Consider the following 16,729-nt stretch of genomic DNA (forward strand, 5'->3'; position numbering starts at 1 on the left):
CTGGGCTGCCCCTGGGTGACCACAGAGCCAGTGGCTCTGCTCTGAGGCCTCTTGGATGCCACTCCAGATGGATCCTGCAGGGACCCGGGTCCTGGGGCGGGGAGGGCTGTGTGACTGTGGTTAGGGGCTCATGAATCAGGAAAGAGTGGGCTCCTGAGTCTGGGAGAGGCAGGATGAGGGAGCAGGGGCGGCCATGGGGACCGGGGTCTAGGATGAGGACCTCACACTGGCTCTCAGCTGTTAGCAGGGAGCGGGGGGGGGGGGGCGGGGGGGGGCGAATTAGGCCTCGGGAATTCTGGCAGTCACATGGGGCTGACGGAGAATTCGAGAAGGTGGTGAGGGTCTGAGCGTGGGATGTAGCTTCTCCAGCATCCTTCAGGATAATGGCAAGACATTATGTAACACAGGAAGATAACTTCCTGCCAGCCAGGGAGCTAGGGGTGATCCGGTTCAAGGGCCAATTTAAAAAATTATCATTGCTTTGGTGACAGTACTAGAGCCTGAACTCAGGGCCCTGTGTTGGTCTTCTACCACTCGAGCCATACTTCCACTTCGGGGTTTTTGCTGGTTAATTGGAGATGAGTCTCTTGGACTTTCCTGTCCGGGCTGGCTTTGAACCATGCTCCTCAGATCTCAGCCTCTTGAGTGGCAAGGGTGGTAGTGGTGTGAACCACCAGAGCCTGGCAGGAGGGACGGTCATGAACCTGACAAACCGCCTTTCTGCAGTCTGTTGTGGAGCATGGAATTTAATTTCCTGGGCCAATCCCACGAGGCTGGAGGTATTAGCCTAGTTTCAGAGGAGAAGATGCAGTCTCAGAGAGGTGAGGTCACAGGTGTGGTCACACGACCGAGCCCATTGTGACCTGCAGATGGCCGCAGTCCTGAGCCGGTTCAGGAGGCTCCCTTGTGCCACACACGCTGCAGCAGGAACTGAGGCTGGATATGTGCATCCATGACCACAAGGCAGAGGAGGGCAGGCATGGGGGTGGAGTGTGAGACTTCTGCCCCCTCTTGATACTTGTGGCCCCTTCCCCATGGCCCCTGGGCCACAGCACATGATGGCCACAGCAGTGTCAATGGAGCTGGACCCCGAGGCTTCAGCTTCGTCTACAAAATCATTAGGGATGGAAATGAGTTGTGCAGTGTTCTGGGGACACAGGTGTCTGATTCTAAGGGGTCCCTAATTCCTGAAGCTGTCCCTTCCTTCCACCTTCTTGGGCGGTCTCCATTGACATGAAGACTGCAGCCTGTTTTGCCATGCCTCTGCCCATTGGTGATGAGACCCAGGGGCCAGAGCTTAGAGATGTGGACATGACAGGTGACAGTAGCTGGAGGGAGTGAGGCCCCTTCCTCACGGCTGTCCTCATATTCTCACCCACTGTATGAGTGTCCTGTGTAGTTTTGTGGGTTTTTATTTTTCTTGTCCTCCGTGTGTGTGTGTGTGTGTGTGTGTGTGTGTGTGTGTGTGTCTATTGGTTCTGAGGCTTGAACTCAGGGCCTGGGCATTTGTTCTCAAGGCTATCACTCTGCTACTTGAGCCATCCCCAGGTTTTTGGTGGTTAATTAGTTTCATGAATTTCCTGCCCAGGCTGGTTTTGAACCTTGATCCTCAGATCTCAGCCTCCCTGAGTGGCTAGGAGTACAGGTGACTGGGTTGCCTGTGTAGTTTAACGCCTGCTCTGCTAGCTGTGCGGTGCAGTGCGAGCTCCCGAACTTGGCAGTGTCTCCATTTTCTCGTCTGTGAAGTGGGGTTCGTGGTAGCCCCCAGTACTGAATGGCAAGCACTCAGGTGACACCTGAGTCTGGGTGATGGTGGCTTCTGCTCAGTGAACGTCCTGTGGGCCGGGTGCTATGTGGACATTGCTCTGTGCCAGGGCCAACCTGGTCAGGCTCTACAGCCTGAGGTCTTTTACCACCTTAGTTTGACTCGCGGCAGGACCTGGGTTGTTCACGTCTGGGATGTTAAATGTCAGGGCAGTGGAGCAGCTCCCAGCTAAGTGACAGAAGGTCAGGGGTGGCTTCCTCACCCATTGCTCTCCCCCGGGCCCCACTGGGTCCTCACACTGAAGCATCCTGGTTCCGGCCTCCTTTCCTGCCCCCGGGGCCTTCAGAGCTCCTCACCTGTTGTGGGTGCCCCAGGGATAGTGGCAGGGCTGGCACTATGTAAATGTCTGTGCAAATGGCCTGATGTGGAGTTTTCAGCTCTCCAGTGAGCCCTGGGCTCTCCCTGTGTTGCCAGTTGGCAGCCATGGGCCCCCGAGGGAGGATGCTGTGTTTGCTGCTCTTCCTGCTGCGGGTCCAGGCGGAGCCGACCGAGAACTCAGACTTCTACCTGGCTGGGGACTTTCTCCTGGGTGGGCTCTTTTCCCTCCATGCCAACATGAAGGGCATTTCCCACACTGACACCCTACAGGTGCCCACGTGCAAGAAGTGAGTCTGTGTGACTGGGCATGGTGGTGGGCGTGGGAGGGGGCACAGGAGCTGGCACGCTGGTCCTCGGCTGGCCAGGTCCTGCATGCTCTTCATACTTCCCTAATCCTCGTCCAGCCTGCGGCCCCTGGGGTTCTCAAGTCCGTGGTGTTGAAATCCTTAGCAGTGGTGTTCCAGAATGCTGAGACCTGGGCCAGCCCAGGGCCACATCTCCATGGAGTTTAGAGGAATCTTAGAGCCCATGGAAACCACCCGAACCCCTCCCAGTAACTGGGAGACCCCCAGTGAGCCCATGTCAAGGCCAGTCTAGGTTGTGGGTACTGCACCTCCTGGAAGGCTGAATGTGGTTTTCTGAAGCAGCTTCTGGAGGGGGAGCTCTGCATTCTCCCAGGCTCAGGTGTGTGTGGGGGGGCAGGGGGTGGTTCTGGGACTAGAGGGAGTCCCTTTCCCACTCCCTCAGCCCCTTGGGAGATGGTGTCACTTGCAGATGGGGCCAGCTGTCTTCTTGCAGTCATGAAGATGGGGGTCCCAGAGCGAGCTTGGGATTAGCAAATAATGACTTTGTTCAGAGGAGCATTCTGGGGGTCAGGAAGGTGAGAGTAAAAGATGACTAAGGGCTGGGAATGCGACTTAGTGGTAGAGTGCTGGCCTAGCATGCATAAAGTCCTGGCTTCCTTGGTTCCACATACAAAGAACGGAAACTGGAAGTGGTGCTGTGGCTCAAATGGTAGAGTGCCAGTCTTGAGCAAAAGAAGCTCAGGGGCAGTGGCCAGGCCCTGAGTTCAAGCCCCAGGACTGGCAATCAATCAATCAATCAATAATGGATGACTAAGGGTTGTCTATGTAAATGTACTATGGTGTGGGTGGTGCCAGTGACAGTGCCAGGCCTAATGCTGGCTTTCCTGACACCTATGATAAGAATGGCCCTGCTGTGGCAGAAATAGCAATGCAGGTAATCTCCCCTAATAATGGGGATAATAAAACAGCAAAAAGTGTGGTGGTGATAATGGCGATGACGATGTTGGTGATGGTGGTGGTGAAGTCAGTGATTTGGTGCTAGTGGTGCTGGTGGGAAGATAGCAGTGGTATTGGTGATGGGGAAGATAGTACTGAAGGTGGATGTGGTGGCGATGGTGATGCTGGTGTTAGGACTATTGGTTATGATGGTAGCAGAAGAATGGTGCATGATGGAGGTCATTGTGGGAGGTGGTGATGGAGGACATGGGTGTGGTGTGATGGTGACAGAGGTCATTGTGGGAGGTGGTGATGGAGGACATGGGTGTGGTGTGATGGTGACGTAGGTCATTGTGAGAGGTGGTGATGGAGGACATGGGTGTGGTGTGGTGATGATGGAGGTCATTGTGGGAGGTGGTGATGGAGGACATGGGTGTGGTGTGATGACGATGGAGGTCATTGTGGGAGGTGGTGATGGAGGACATGAGTGTGGTGTGGTGATGATGGAGGTCATTGTGGGAGGTGGTGATGGAGGACATGGGTGTGGTGTGGTGATGGTGGAGGTCATTGTGGGAGGTGGTGATGGAGGACATGGGTGTGGTGTGGTGTGATGATGGAGGTCATTGTGGGAGGTGGTGATGGAGGACATGGGTATGGTGTGGTGATGATGGAGGTCATTGTGGGAGGGGGGATGGAGGACATGGGTGTGGTGTGATGGTGATGGAGTCATTGTGGGAGGTGGTGATGGAGGACATTGGTGTGGTGTGGTGATGATGGAGGTCATTGTGGGAGGTGGTGATGGAGGACATGGGTGTGGTGTGATGGTGATGGAGGTCATTGTGTGAGGTGGTGATGGAGGACATGGGTGTGGTGTGATGGTGATGGATGTCATTGTGGGAGGTGGTGATGGAGGACATGGGTGTGGTGTGGTGATGATGGAGGTCATTGTGGGAGGTGGTGATGGAGGTCATGGGTGTGGTGTGATGGTGATGGATGTCATTGTGGGAGGTGGTGATGGAGGACATGGGTGTGGTGTGATGGTGATGGAGGTCATTGTGGGAGGTGGTGATGGAGGACATGGGTATGGTGTGGTGATGATGGAGGTCATTGTGGGAGGTGGTGATGGAGGACATGGGTGTGGTGTGATGGTGATGGATGTCATTGTGGGAGGTGGTGATGGAGGACATGGGTGTGGTGTGATGGTGATGGAGGTCATTGTGGGAGGTGGTGATGGAGGACATGGGTGTGGTGTGGTGTGGTGATGGAGGTCAGTGTGGGAGGTGGTGATGGAGGACATGGGTGTGGTGTGGTGTGGTGATGGAGGTCAGTGTGGGAGGTGGTGATGGAGGACATGGGTGTGGTGTGGTGTGGTGATGGAGGTCATTGTGGGAGGTGGTGATGGAGGACATGAGTGTGGTGTGGTGATGATGGAGGTCATTGTGGGAGGTGGTGATGGAGGACATGGGTGTGGTGTGATGGTGATGGAGGTCAGTGTGGGAGGTGGTGATGGAGGACATGGGTGTGGTGTGGTGTGATGATGGAGGTCATTGTGGGAGGTGGTGATGGAGGACATGGGTGTGGTGTGGTGATGATGGAGGTCATTGTGGGAGGGGGGATGGAGGACATGGGTGTGGTGTGGTGATGATGGAGGTCATTGTGGGAGGTGGTGATGGAGGACATGGGTGTGGTGTGGTGATGGTGGAGGTCATTGTGGGAGGTGGTGATGGAGGACATGGGTGTGGTGTGGTGATGATGGAGGTCATGGTGGGAGGTGGTGATGGAGGACATGGGTGTGGTGTGGTGTGGTGATGGAGGTCAGTGTGGGAGGTGGTGATGGAGGACATGGGTGTGGTGTGGTGTGGTGATGGAGGTCAGTGTGGGAGGTGGTGATGGAGGACATGGGTGTGGTGTGGTGTGGTGATGGAGGTCATTGTGGGAGGTGGTGATGGAGGACATGAGTGTGGTGTGGTGATGATGGAGGTCATTGTGGGAGGTGGTGATGGAGGACATGGGTGTGGTGTGATGGTGATGGAGGTCAGTGTGGGAGGTGGTGATGGAGGACATGGGTGTGGTGTGGTGTGATGATGGAGGTCATTGTGGGAGGTGGTGATGGAGGACATGGGTGTGGTGTGGTGATGATGGAGGTCATTGTGGGAGGGGGGATGGAGGACATGGGTGTGGTGTGGTGATGATGGAGGTCATTGTGGGAGGTGGTGATGGAGGACATGGGTGTGGTGTGGTGATGGTGGAGGTCATTGTGGGAGGTGGTGATGGAGGACATGGGTGTGGTGTGGTGATGATGGAGGTCATGGTGGGAGGTGGTGATGGAGGACATGGGTGTGGTGTGGTGATGATGGAGGTCATTGTGGGAGGTGGTGATGGAGGACATGAGTGTGGTGTGGTGATAATGGAGGTCATTGTGGGAGGTGGTGATGGAGGACATGGGTATGGTGTGGTGATGGTGGAGGTCATTGTGGGAGGTGGTGATGGAGGACATGGGTGTGGTGTGGTGATGGAGGTCATTGTGGGAGGTGGTGATGGAGGACATGGGTGTGGTGTGGTGATGATGGAGGTCATTGTGGGAGGTGGTGATGGAGGACATGGGTGTGGTGTGATGGTGATGGAGTCATTGTGGGAGGTGGTGATGGAGGACATGGGTGTGGTGTGATGGTGATGGAGGTCATTGTGGGAGGTGGTGATGGAGGACATGGGTGTGGTGTGGTGTGGTGATGGAGGTCATTGTGGGAGGTGGTGATGGAGGACATGGGTGTGGTGTGGTGATGATGGAGGTCATTGTGGGAGGTGGTGATGGAGGACAAGGGTGTGGTGTGGTGATGATGGAGGTCATTGTGGGAGGTGGTGATGGAGGACATGGGTGTGGTGTGATGGTGGAGGACATGGGTGTGGTGTGGTGATGATGGAGGTCATTGTGGGAGGTGGTGATGGAGGACATGGGTGTGGTGTGATGGTGATGGAGTCATTGTGGGAGGTGGTGATGGAGGACATGGGTGTGGTGTGGTGATGATGGAGGTCATTGTGGGAGGTGGTGATGGAGGACATTGGTGTGGTGTGATGGTGATGGAGGTCATTGTGGGAGGTGGTGATGGAGGAAATGGGTGTGGTGTGGTGATGATGGAGGTCATTGTGGGAGGTGGTGATGGAGGACCTGGGTATGGTGTGGTGATGATGGAGGTCATTCTGGGAGGTGGTGATGGAGGACATGGATGTGGTGTGGTGTGATGATGGAGGTCATTGTGGGAGGTGGTGATGGAGGACATGGGTGTGGTGTGGTGATGATGGAGGTCATTGTGGGAGGTGGTGATGGAGGTCATTGTGGGAGGTGGTGATGGAGGACATGGGTGTGGTGTGATGATGATGGAGGTCATTGTGGGAGGTGGTGATGGAGGACATTGGTGTGGTGTGATGGTGATGCAGGTCATTGTGGGAGGTGGTGATGGAGGACATGGGTGTGGTGTGATGGTGATGGAGGTCATTGTGGGAGGTGGTGATGGAGGTCATTGTGGGAGGTGGTGATGGAGGACATGGGTGTGGTGTGATGGTGATGGAGGTCATTGTGGGAGGTGGTGATGGAGGTCATTGTGGGAGGTGGTGATGGAGGACATGGGTGTGGTGTGATGGTGATGGAGGTCATTGTGGGAGGTGGTGATGGAGGTCATTGTGGGAGGTGGTGATGGAGGACATGGGTGTGGTGTGGTGATGATGGAGGTCATTGTGGGAGGTGGTGATGGAGGACATGGGTGTGGTGTGGTGATGATGGGGGTCATTGTGGGAGGTGGTGATGGAGGTCATTGTGGGAGGTGGTGATGGAGGACATGGGTGTGGTGTGGTGATGATGGAGGTCATTGTGGGAGGTGGTGATGGTGGACATGGGTGTGGTGTGATGATGGAGGTCATTGTGGGAGGTGGTGATGGAGGACATGGGTGTGGTGTGATGGTGATGGAGGTCATTGTGGGAGGTGGTGATGGAGGACATGGGTTTGCCGATGCCGGAGGTCATTGTGGGTCAATAGGTCACAGAAACAACAACAATGGGCCTAGAGGTGGCCTCCAGTGAGAAAAATCTGGTTCATGCGCAAGAATCTTCTTGAGCTGCCTTCCTGTGTCCGCCAGAAGGGCCGTGGGCTCTCTGCTGCCCACTGTCCTCACTGTCGCCCGCTGGGCTCTGGATATGGCTCCTCCAGGTTTGATAAGAAGGTGCTGGGCTACAACCTCATGCAGGCCATGCGCTTTGCGGTGGAGGAAATCAACAACCACAGCAGCCTTCTGCCCGGCGTGCAGCTGGGCTACGAGATCGTGGACATCTGCTACTTGAGCAACAACCTCCAGCCCGTGCTCTATCTGCTGGCACGCGAGGACTACTTCCTGCCCCTCCTCCAGGACTACAGCCACTACATCCCACGTGTGCTTGCCATCATCGGGCCTGACAACTCCGAGTCTGCCAAGACGGTGGCCAACTTCCTCTCCATGCTTCTCCTTCCACACGTGAGCCCTGGGCCCTGGGAGAAGGGCCAGGGTGGGAGGCAGGATGTTTTCCTGGGGGCTTTGAGCCCTTCCCCCACGTAGGGGCAGAGCATCCCACTAGCTTGGGGGGGGGGAGAGGTGTGCCGAGTAGGAAGCCTTTGACAAAGCTCTTAACCATTCTGTGCCTCAGTTTCCCCACCCATAAAGCAGGATGATGAGGGATCCATCCCAGACCATCTGCAGCTGGATGGGTTCAACACTGCAGTTTCCGGCGCACAGTAGGTAGTCCGTGGCACAGTACCAAGCACAGGCGTGGCAACTTGGAAAAGGACTCTGTGTTATTTGTTCAGTTGTCTGGCGCAGGTCTGCCTCGCAGGAGTCTCTTCCATTAGTATGGCTAGTGTGGTTGTAATTAGGATTATCATCATGGCTAGTCCTAGCCTTGTCATGTGCATTCATTTAAAGGGCAGCCAGTATGTAAGACTTGGCACACAGTAGGCTGCTGCAATTACTGGACTTTTTGCTGAAGTTATACACAGTGTTTGTGTGTTTGTCTGTTGTGAGTAATGGCGCTTACACTCAGGGACAGGACAGCCTTTTGCTCAAGGCTGACACTCTACCATATGAGCCACAGCTCTACTTCTGGCTTTTTAATTGTTCTTTAGAGGTAAGAGTCTCACAGAGTTTTCTGCTTTGAACCATGATCCTCAGATCCCAGCCACTCGAGCCTCCAGTACCTGACTTCGTAGTTTTATGTGAAACATCTAGCCAAGGGCTGGATGCATCTTTTCATTGAAGTAACGAGATGTCTTGAGGATGTATTGTAGGTACAGCTGGGAACCGATCAGGCACACCAAGGCACTGCACTCACGGAGCTTCGCTCTGTGTGGGGAGAGGCAGACAGTGAGTGCAAATAAATAATGGTATGTTAGAAGTCAATGGCTTAGAAGGCAAAGTGGAGCTGGGCAGTGAGGTGTGTGATTTTTCATGGGGTGTACTTTTCTGGCGACTGGACAAAGGGTGAGGGAGAGAGGGAGCTAGGTGGGTATCTAGGAGGGGAGTGTGCCAATAAGAAGCGTGCAGCAAGTGCAACTGCCAGATGTGTTTGGTGTGTTTATGAGGGCTAGTGAGGTGGGGGGGAGGGGGAGGGAAGCAAGACCAGAGGAAATTGGAGTACAAGGTGGCGCCCCCTGGGGGCCACTGAAGGACTTTTCCAGGGTGCCACAAGGAGTGGTTCGTTGAGTTCTGCTTAGAGGAGTTGTGGCACTTGGTGGGAATGTGACACCCAGCGTCAGGTAGCAGCTGATTGGCTGGCCATGCTAGTTGAAGCAGGAAGCTGGCTGGCGTGGCCAAAGGAAGGAAAGGAGAGGAGAGAATCCTGGCTGGGATGTGATGTCCTGGGGTCTTCCATCAGAAAAGGTGGAACAAGCCGTGAGTCTGGAGTGCGCGGATTGTGGGAGGCTGAGGGAAGAAATGAAGCTGTGTCAGGGGCCTGTGATATGGATGTGGTGGGGGGGGCGCAGAGGGAGCCACCATGCTTGGAGACACCCAGTAGGTGCTCAATAAATAAGACATGGAAGGTGGGCATTGGTGGCCCAGGCCTATAATCCTAGCTACTCAGGAGGCTGAGATCTGAGGACTGCGTTTCAAAGTCAGCTTGGGTGGAAAGCCTGTGAGACTCTTTCTTATCTCAATGAACCACCAAGAGAGCTGCAAAGAAGCTGTGGCTCAAGTGCCAGGCTTGGAACAAAAAAGCTCAGCAAGAGCTCAAGGATCTGAATTCAAGCTCCAGTACTGGCCTAAAAGAAGGGAGAAAGGGAGAGAAAGAGAGTGAGAACCGAATGAAGGAAGGAAGCTAGCAAGGATGGAAAGAAAGAAAGAAGGAAGGAAAGAAAGAAAGAAAGGGAGAAAGGAAGGAATGCTGGAAAGAAGGCAAAGGGAGAGGAAAGGAAAGATGAGAGCAGTCTGAGTGAAAAAGCTCTTGGCTGATCACCACAAAGGAAGTTGCTGCAAGATAGAGGGGGTAGAGTGGGGGGAGTGAAGGGGGATAGGTGTTCCCTTAGCCTGGATGTGGCTTGCTCTGCTCCTAGGTGTCTCCCCCTATGCAGGAGTCCCTGCCCCGGCCTCTTTTGCTCTCTTTCCCCCATTCCTTCCCCTTCCTCTGCCCTTAGCGGCCCCTCCCCCTGCAGGTCACCTACAGCGCCATCTCAGACCAGCTGCGGGACAAGATTCGCTTCCCGGCCACACTGCGCTCCGTGCCCAGCGCCAGCCACCACATCGAGGCCATGGTGCAGCTGATGCTTCACTTCCACTGGAACTGGATTGTGATGATGATGAGCAGCGACAACTACGGGCGCGAGAACAGCCACCTGTTCAGCCAGCGGCTGAGAGCCGACGACATCTGCATCGCCTACCAGGAGGTGCTGCCCGAGCCCGAGCCGGAGCCGGAGCCCAAGCAGCTGGACGCCATCCTGGACAGGCTGCAGAGGTCCACAGCTCGCGTCGTGGTCATCTTCTCGCCCGAGCTCGCCCTGCACCATTTCTTCCACGCCGTGCTGCGTTCAAACTTCACGGGGGCCGTGTGGATTGCCCCAGAGTCCTGGGCCATCGACCCGGTCCTACACGACCTCACCGGGCTGCGCCACACTGGCACCTTCCTGGGCATCATCAGCCAGCATGTGCCCGTGCCCGGCTTCAGCGAGTTCCGCAGACACCTGGCTGCACCCCGGCCGCTGCCTGGCCCTGAGCCCAGCCGGCAGCGGGGCACTTGCAATCAGGAGTGTGACGCCTGCCGTGAGAACACCGACTCCTTTGGAGAGGTTCTCACTCTCTCTGGGGAGCGAGTGGTGTTTAGTGTGTACGCGGCTGTCTACGCCGTGGCCCATTCCCTGCACCGGCTCCTGGGCTGCAACCAGACCATGTGTGCCCAGAGGACCGTCCACCCCTGGCAGGTGAGGGCTATGGGCAGGCCTGGCCTTGCCCTGCCTGCCCCAACAGGGCCTGAAGGGGGAGGTGAGGGAGGGGGCCCTGTCAGGAGGAGGCCTTTTTCTCCACCTCTAGACCCAAAACTCCTTCTTGGAGCTCAAACCTTGTGCATGCTGGGTGCTGTGGGGTGACCAAGCTGACATTACGAGGAGTGCCAGCTACTCAGGTGCTGTTCTAAACTCCTGAAACAGTTTCACCCGTGTGTGGCTCTGTATTTTGACCCCATATATGGTTCTGGAGCCCAGAAGACAAAAAGGAAGAGTAGGGAGAGGGTAAGCAACAGATCCAAGGTACACAGCGGGACTGAGGCTGGACCCCAATGCACCCAGATATGCACTGGAGCCAGTGTTCTGAGCCGCCGGCTCTGAATGCCTGCTCTCCCACGACTTTTTGTCCCCTGGCGGCAGCCACCCAACTATGGCCGGCCTCTGATGGCAGCCCACTTCCTTCCTTTTGACCCCACACAGCTGCTCAGAGAGTTGTGGGGTGTCAACTTCACCCTCCTGGACAACCAGATCTACTTCGACCGACAAGGCGACATGGTCCTGCATCTGGATGTCATCCAGTGGCAATGGGGCCAGAGCAAGAATCCCTTCAAGAGCGTAGCCTATTATTCCCCTCGGTGGCAGCAGCTGAAACACATCAGCAACATCTCTTGGCACACGCACGACAACAGGGTCAGCTCTCGGGGGTGGTCTGGCTACGTCCTGTGGCCAAAGGCTTGGGTTTTGTTCTTGGTAACAGCTATATGTTCCAATGTGTCTGACATCTGTTCATTGGAAGGGCTTTTTTTTTCCCCTATCTGTATGTAATGGACAGCATTCTTGGTGGCATCAGGGGAGAGACTAGGGATCTAGGAATTCTATCTTCATTTCTCTCTCTCTCTCTCTCTCTTTTTTTTTTTTGCCAGTCCTGGCTTGAGCTCAGGGCCCGAGCACTGTTGTTGGACTTTCTCAAGGCTTGCGCTCTACCACTTGAGCCACAGCACCACTTTTGGCTTTTTTTCTATGTATGTGGTACCAAGGAATCGAACCTGGGTCTTCGTGCATGCTAGGCAAGCACTCTACCACTAGGCCAAACTCCCGGCCCTTCATTTCTCTTTTGTGATATCCTGTCCTTGAGGTGTCACCAATTGTTAGATGCGCACGCATGCGCGCGCGCGTGTGTGTGTGTGTGTGTGTGTGTGTGTGTGTGTGCATGTGTATAATCACTAGTACTGAGCTCAGGGTCTCAGCCTCTTGCTGACCTTCTTCACTCAAGGCTAGTCTGTAGCACTTGAATCACACTCCATTTCTGGCTTTTCACTACTTAACTGGGGATAATAGTCTCTTGGGTTTGTCTACTTGGACTGTCTTGGAACCAGGATCCTCAGATCTCAGGCTCCTGAGAAGCTGGAATTATAGGTCTGATCCACGGCCTCTGGGAACCCTAATCATTTTCAAGTACACAGCTCAGCACTGGTAATTGCATCCATATGTGGCCCACAGAGTTCTAAAATCTCTTCATCGTACTGAACCGAAGCTCTGTATCCATTGAACAACTCCTGCTTTTTCCTTCTTCCTTTTCTGCCTCTGGCCACCGTCAGCTCCCTTCTGTTTCTGTGTATTTGAGAACTCCAGATATCATAATGTGTAATGTTACATTATTGGTCTTTCTGTCATGAGTTACGTGGTGCTTTTATTTCCATCTGTCTCAACCTGTTTTCTCACTTCCCTTGTGAATGCCTGTTTGATCTGTTTGTTATTTTCGACTATGTCACTTAACTTCTACACATTTGTGAGCTCCCCAGATTTTCTTTCAAATTCTATTACCTTGCGGTTAGACAACACACCTGGAATGATTTCAGTCCTTTTACAGTTTATTAAAAAATTCTTTTATGATGGCTTACAATAGTGTCTACCCGGGAGATGTCCTGTTTGTATTTAAGATGATCTCTATTTTTCTCCAGTTGAACAGAGTTCTGAGTGTGTGGTGCGTGTGTGCATGCAGTAGTGCTCAGGCTTGAACTCAGCGTCTCATGCGGCCACATAGCTTTCCTTTCAAGGCTGTCACTTTACCATTGAGCCATGCTTACATATATGGTCTCTTGCTGTTTAATCTGAGATAAAAGTCTTGAAGAATTTTTCTGCCTGGGCTGGCTTTGAATATTACTCTTCAGCTCTCAGCCTCCTGAGCAGGATTACAGGTTCAAGCCACCAACACCTGACTCTCTTAGGTTTTATTTTTTCCTCCAGTCCTCCTGGGGCTTGAACTCAAGACTAATATTCTACCACTTGAGCCATAGCACCCTTTCCGACTTTTTCTATGTATATGGTACTGAGGAATTGAACCTGGTCTTCCTACTTGCTAGGTAAGCACTCTACCACTAGGCCAAACTCCTGGTCCCTCTCTTAGGTTTTGTTGCTCAAGTACTCGTTGTTCTGTTTAGTTCAATGCATTCCTAAAAGGGTATTGATGTTTTGCCTAGTATTGGGTATTATATGTTAAACTGTGTATGTTTTTCAGTTCTGATTTTTATTTTTTTATCTTCTGGTGCGGGTGCTGGGGCTTGAACCCAGTGCCTGCATTTTGCCCCTGAGCTCTTTTGCTCCAGAGTAGCACTGGTCTGATGATTAGCGGCCTCACTGGTGGGTTCTTTCAAGTTCTGAAAACGGAAGCAGTAAGAATCACAGAAGAGTCACTGCTTACTTGGTTTTGTTCACCTGAAAAGTCTCTGTCCCGCAGTAGTGAGGAGCTGAGCCAAGTCTTATCTGCGAGGGACAGAAAACCATGGTAGCAGGATTAGCTTTTTGTTCGTTGTCATCAACAACTCCAGAAGTAGACGGTGGGGCTCGAGGCAAGCATGGAGCCAGGTCTCACTGTGTCCACCTCTCAGATCTTTCCTTGGGAGCACTGTCCTTTTTGTGACAAAATGTCTGTCTTCTCACAACATTGGCCAGTTTCTTTCTCAACATCTGGGTACTTTTTTTTTTTTATTGTTTTGCCAGTCCTGGGCTTGAGCTCAGGGCCTGAGCACTGTCCTTGTACTTTCTCAAGGCTAGAGCTCTACCACTTGAGCCTCAGCACCACTTCCGGCTTTTTCTAAGTATGTGGTACCAAGGAATCGAACCCGGGTCTTCGTGCATGCTAGGCAAGCACTCTACCACTAGGCCAAACTCCCGGCCCATCTGGGTACTTTTACCAGAGGAAAGTGGAGGTGGTTCTGAGCTGGCGAAACAAAGAGGGTTCTTTCAGTGGCAGTCCCGCAGTCCTCCTCTCAGATAGCGTCAGGCTGCCCTCCTAGAGCATTCTGCCAGCGGGAGCCTCCTAAACGATGGGAAATGGGACTCAGTCTTTGCCTTCCTCCCTGCCAGGTCCCCGTGTCTATGTGTTCTAAAAGATGCCAGCCTGGGCAAATGAAGAAGTCCATAGGCCTCCACCCCTGCTGCTTCGACTGCCTGGACTGCCAGCCGGGCACCTTTTTCAACCAAACAGCAGGTTTGACTCCCCATCCACACCCACACCCAGGCCCCACCCACTCCTATGCTTAACCTGCCACATCCAGCCCCTGCTCATGCCCTACCTCACCCCACCCATGTGCCCTGTTCACACTGGGCCCAGTTCAGTGCCTCATTCCTCCTCCTCCTCCCTCCCATGCCCCATCCCTCACCCTGCCTCTGGCTTTGCTCCACTCCTTCGTCCTCCCCACAGCCGCAGGTGCCCTGTGCCAGCCCTAGGCTCCCCCGCCACCCTCCGCTTGGACAGTCTCTGGAGTCTTCCTGAGGGCTGTCAGTGTCTAAAAGTGAAGACCTCACCTGGGTCCCCAGTAGCAGATGTGGAATAAAAAAAAATTAAAAGCTGGTGTGGACCTGCCCCAGGCAGGTCCCAGTGGCCAGAGGCATGGAGGATCTCAGACCCTGAGGCCAGACTTTTTCCTGGTCCCTATCACACACACACAACCAGCGCCCATGTATTAGGCCACACAGAGTGTCTGTCCATGGCTAATGCAGGTAAGTGGCTCTCCCAGTGGGAGGTTCTGGGGGACAAGGACAGAGACAGGCCTGGGCCTGCACCACCCAAATGCCTTGTGCAGTCAGAGCACAGCATGGTCGCTTGTTACACAAGCACGTGCTTGAGCATGTGTGCATGAGTGAGTGAATCTGTGTCTGAAGTCTCCTTAATGGGAGAAACACCATCTGTCCCCAACAACACAAACTCCAGGAAAGCAGGGACAGTGTCACCTCCCCATCCACACTGGCGCTCAGTGCAGTTCAGAGCTGAGTCACTAAGTGCATGGTTTCCCTCCTGATTGCAGCCCTGGCTTGGTGCCTGGCAGAGCCCTGAGCGTGAAGTTGGGGCTGGGCACATTTGTGGAAGGTTTGCTCTTCTGTGTTCCTGTCCCCACACTGGTCAGTGGCTGCAGGCAGGGGCCGTGGTTTTAACCCTTCTCTCCCCCACCTTCCACCTTCGCTGCTATCCACCCTGGGAGCCCATGCTCAAACAGTGCAAATTCAGTGAACTCCCCGAGGGAGTGCATGAATGTCTCACTGGAGAGGAAGGAATAATAGATGGTGTTCTAAGAGATCTGAGTTCAAATCCCGCACGGGCTTGGGCCCGTGAGCCCACCTGGCTGAGCCTCTGGCTCCTCCTCTGTCGAATGGGGCGGCGCTGACGAGAGCTCTGTGTGGGCTTTTGCAGACGAATTTAGCTGCCAGCCCTGCCCGAGCTCCATGTGGTCCCACCGAAACGATGTCTCCTGCTTCCGGCGGCAGCTGGCCTTCCTGGAGTGGCACGAGGCGTCCGCCATCATCGTGGCTGCGCTGGCCATCCTGGGCTTCCTCAGCACGCTGTCCATCCTGGTTCTGTTCTGGAGGAACTTCCGGACGCCCGTGGTCCGCTCGGCAGGGGGCCCCATGTGCTTCGTGATGCTGACGCCGCTGCTGCTGGCCTTTAGCATGGTGCCCGTCTACGTGGGGCCGCCCACCGTCTTCACGTGTCTCTGGCGCCAGGCCTTCTTCACCCTCTGCTTCACTGTCTGCATCTCCTGCATCACCGTGCGCTCCTTCCAGCTCGTCTGCATCTTCCAGGTGGCCAGCCGCCTCCCGCGGGCCTACGGCCTGTGGGTCCGCTACCGCGGGGCCTACGTGTCTGTGGCTCTCATGACGGCCATCAAAGCGGCCCTCGTGGCAGGAAATATGCTGGCGGCCCCCACCGTCCACCCCACTGGCCGCACCGATCCCGAAGACCCCAGCGTCACCATCGTCTCGTGTCACCCCAACTACCGCCTGGGCCTTCTGTTGAACACCAGCATGGACATGCTCCTGTCCGTGGTGAGCTTCAGCTTCGCCTACCTCGGCAAGGAGCTGCCCACCAGCTACAACGAGGCCAAGTTCATCACCCTGTGCATGACCTTCTCCTTCACCTCCTCCGTCTCGCTCTGCACCTTGATGGCCGTCTACGACGGCGTGCTGGTCACCGTCATGGACGTTCTCGTGACGGTGGTGAACTTCCTGGCCATCAGCCTGGGGTACTTCGGCCCCAAGTGCTACCTGATCCTCTTCTACCCCGAGCGCAACACCCCCGCCTACTTCAACAGCATGATTCAGGATTACACCAGGAGCAAGGACTAGCCCCTCCCCCGGGCCCTGGGGACCCAGGCCTGGGCCTGCCAGGTGGGGCCAGGGATGCCCTGGGGGTGGGGGGCTCACCCCCCTCCCCTCCCCTCTTCCTGCCCTCCCGCCTGACCTTGCTCTCTCATTTGGCATTCTTCTGAGAATCTCTGCAGTCTGGCCATATCACCCACTTCCTGATAAAAATATCAGGGTGTCGGCTGACGCCTGTCTTCCTAGCGACTCAGGAGACTGAGATGTGAGGGGCGCAGCTTGAAGCCTGCCCTGGC

The 16,729-nt window shown here is 54.8% G+C and overlaps 1 protein-coding gene across 1 annotated transcript; it reads left to right on the plus strand.

The window, feature by feature from the left end:
* Window positions 1-2,248: 2,248 nt before the first annotated feature.
* Window positions 2,249-16,460, plus strand: Tas1r2 (taste 1 receptor member 2). The gene is made up of 6 exons (XM_090333885.1): window positions 2,249-2,430; window positions 7,587-7,887; window positions 10,056-10,817; window positions 11,319-11,528; window positions 14,205-14,328; window positions 15,529-16,460. Exons 1-6 carry the CDS (start codon window positions 2,249-2,251, stop codon window positions 16,458-16,460), a joined length of 2,511 nt encoding a protein of 836 aa, XP_090190011.1.
* The last annotated feature ends 269 nt before the right edge of the window (window positions 16,461-16,729 follow it).

This window comes from Megascapheus bottae, chromosome 6, assembly GCF_031878675.1.
Source record: "Megascapheus bottae isolate mThoBot1 chromosome 6, mThoBot2.hap1, whole genome shotgun sequence".
Classification (NCBI taxonomy): Eukaryota; Metazoa; Chordata; class Mammalia; order Rodentia; family Geomyidae; genus Megascapheus; species Megascapheus bottae.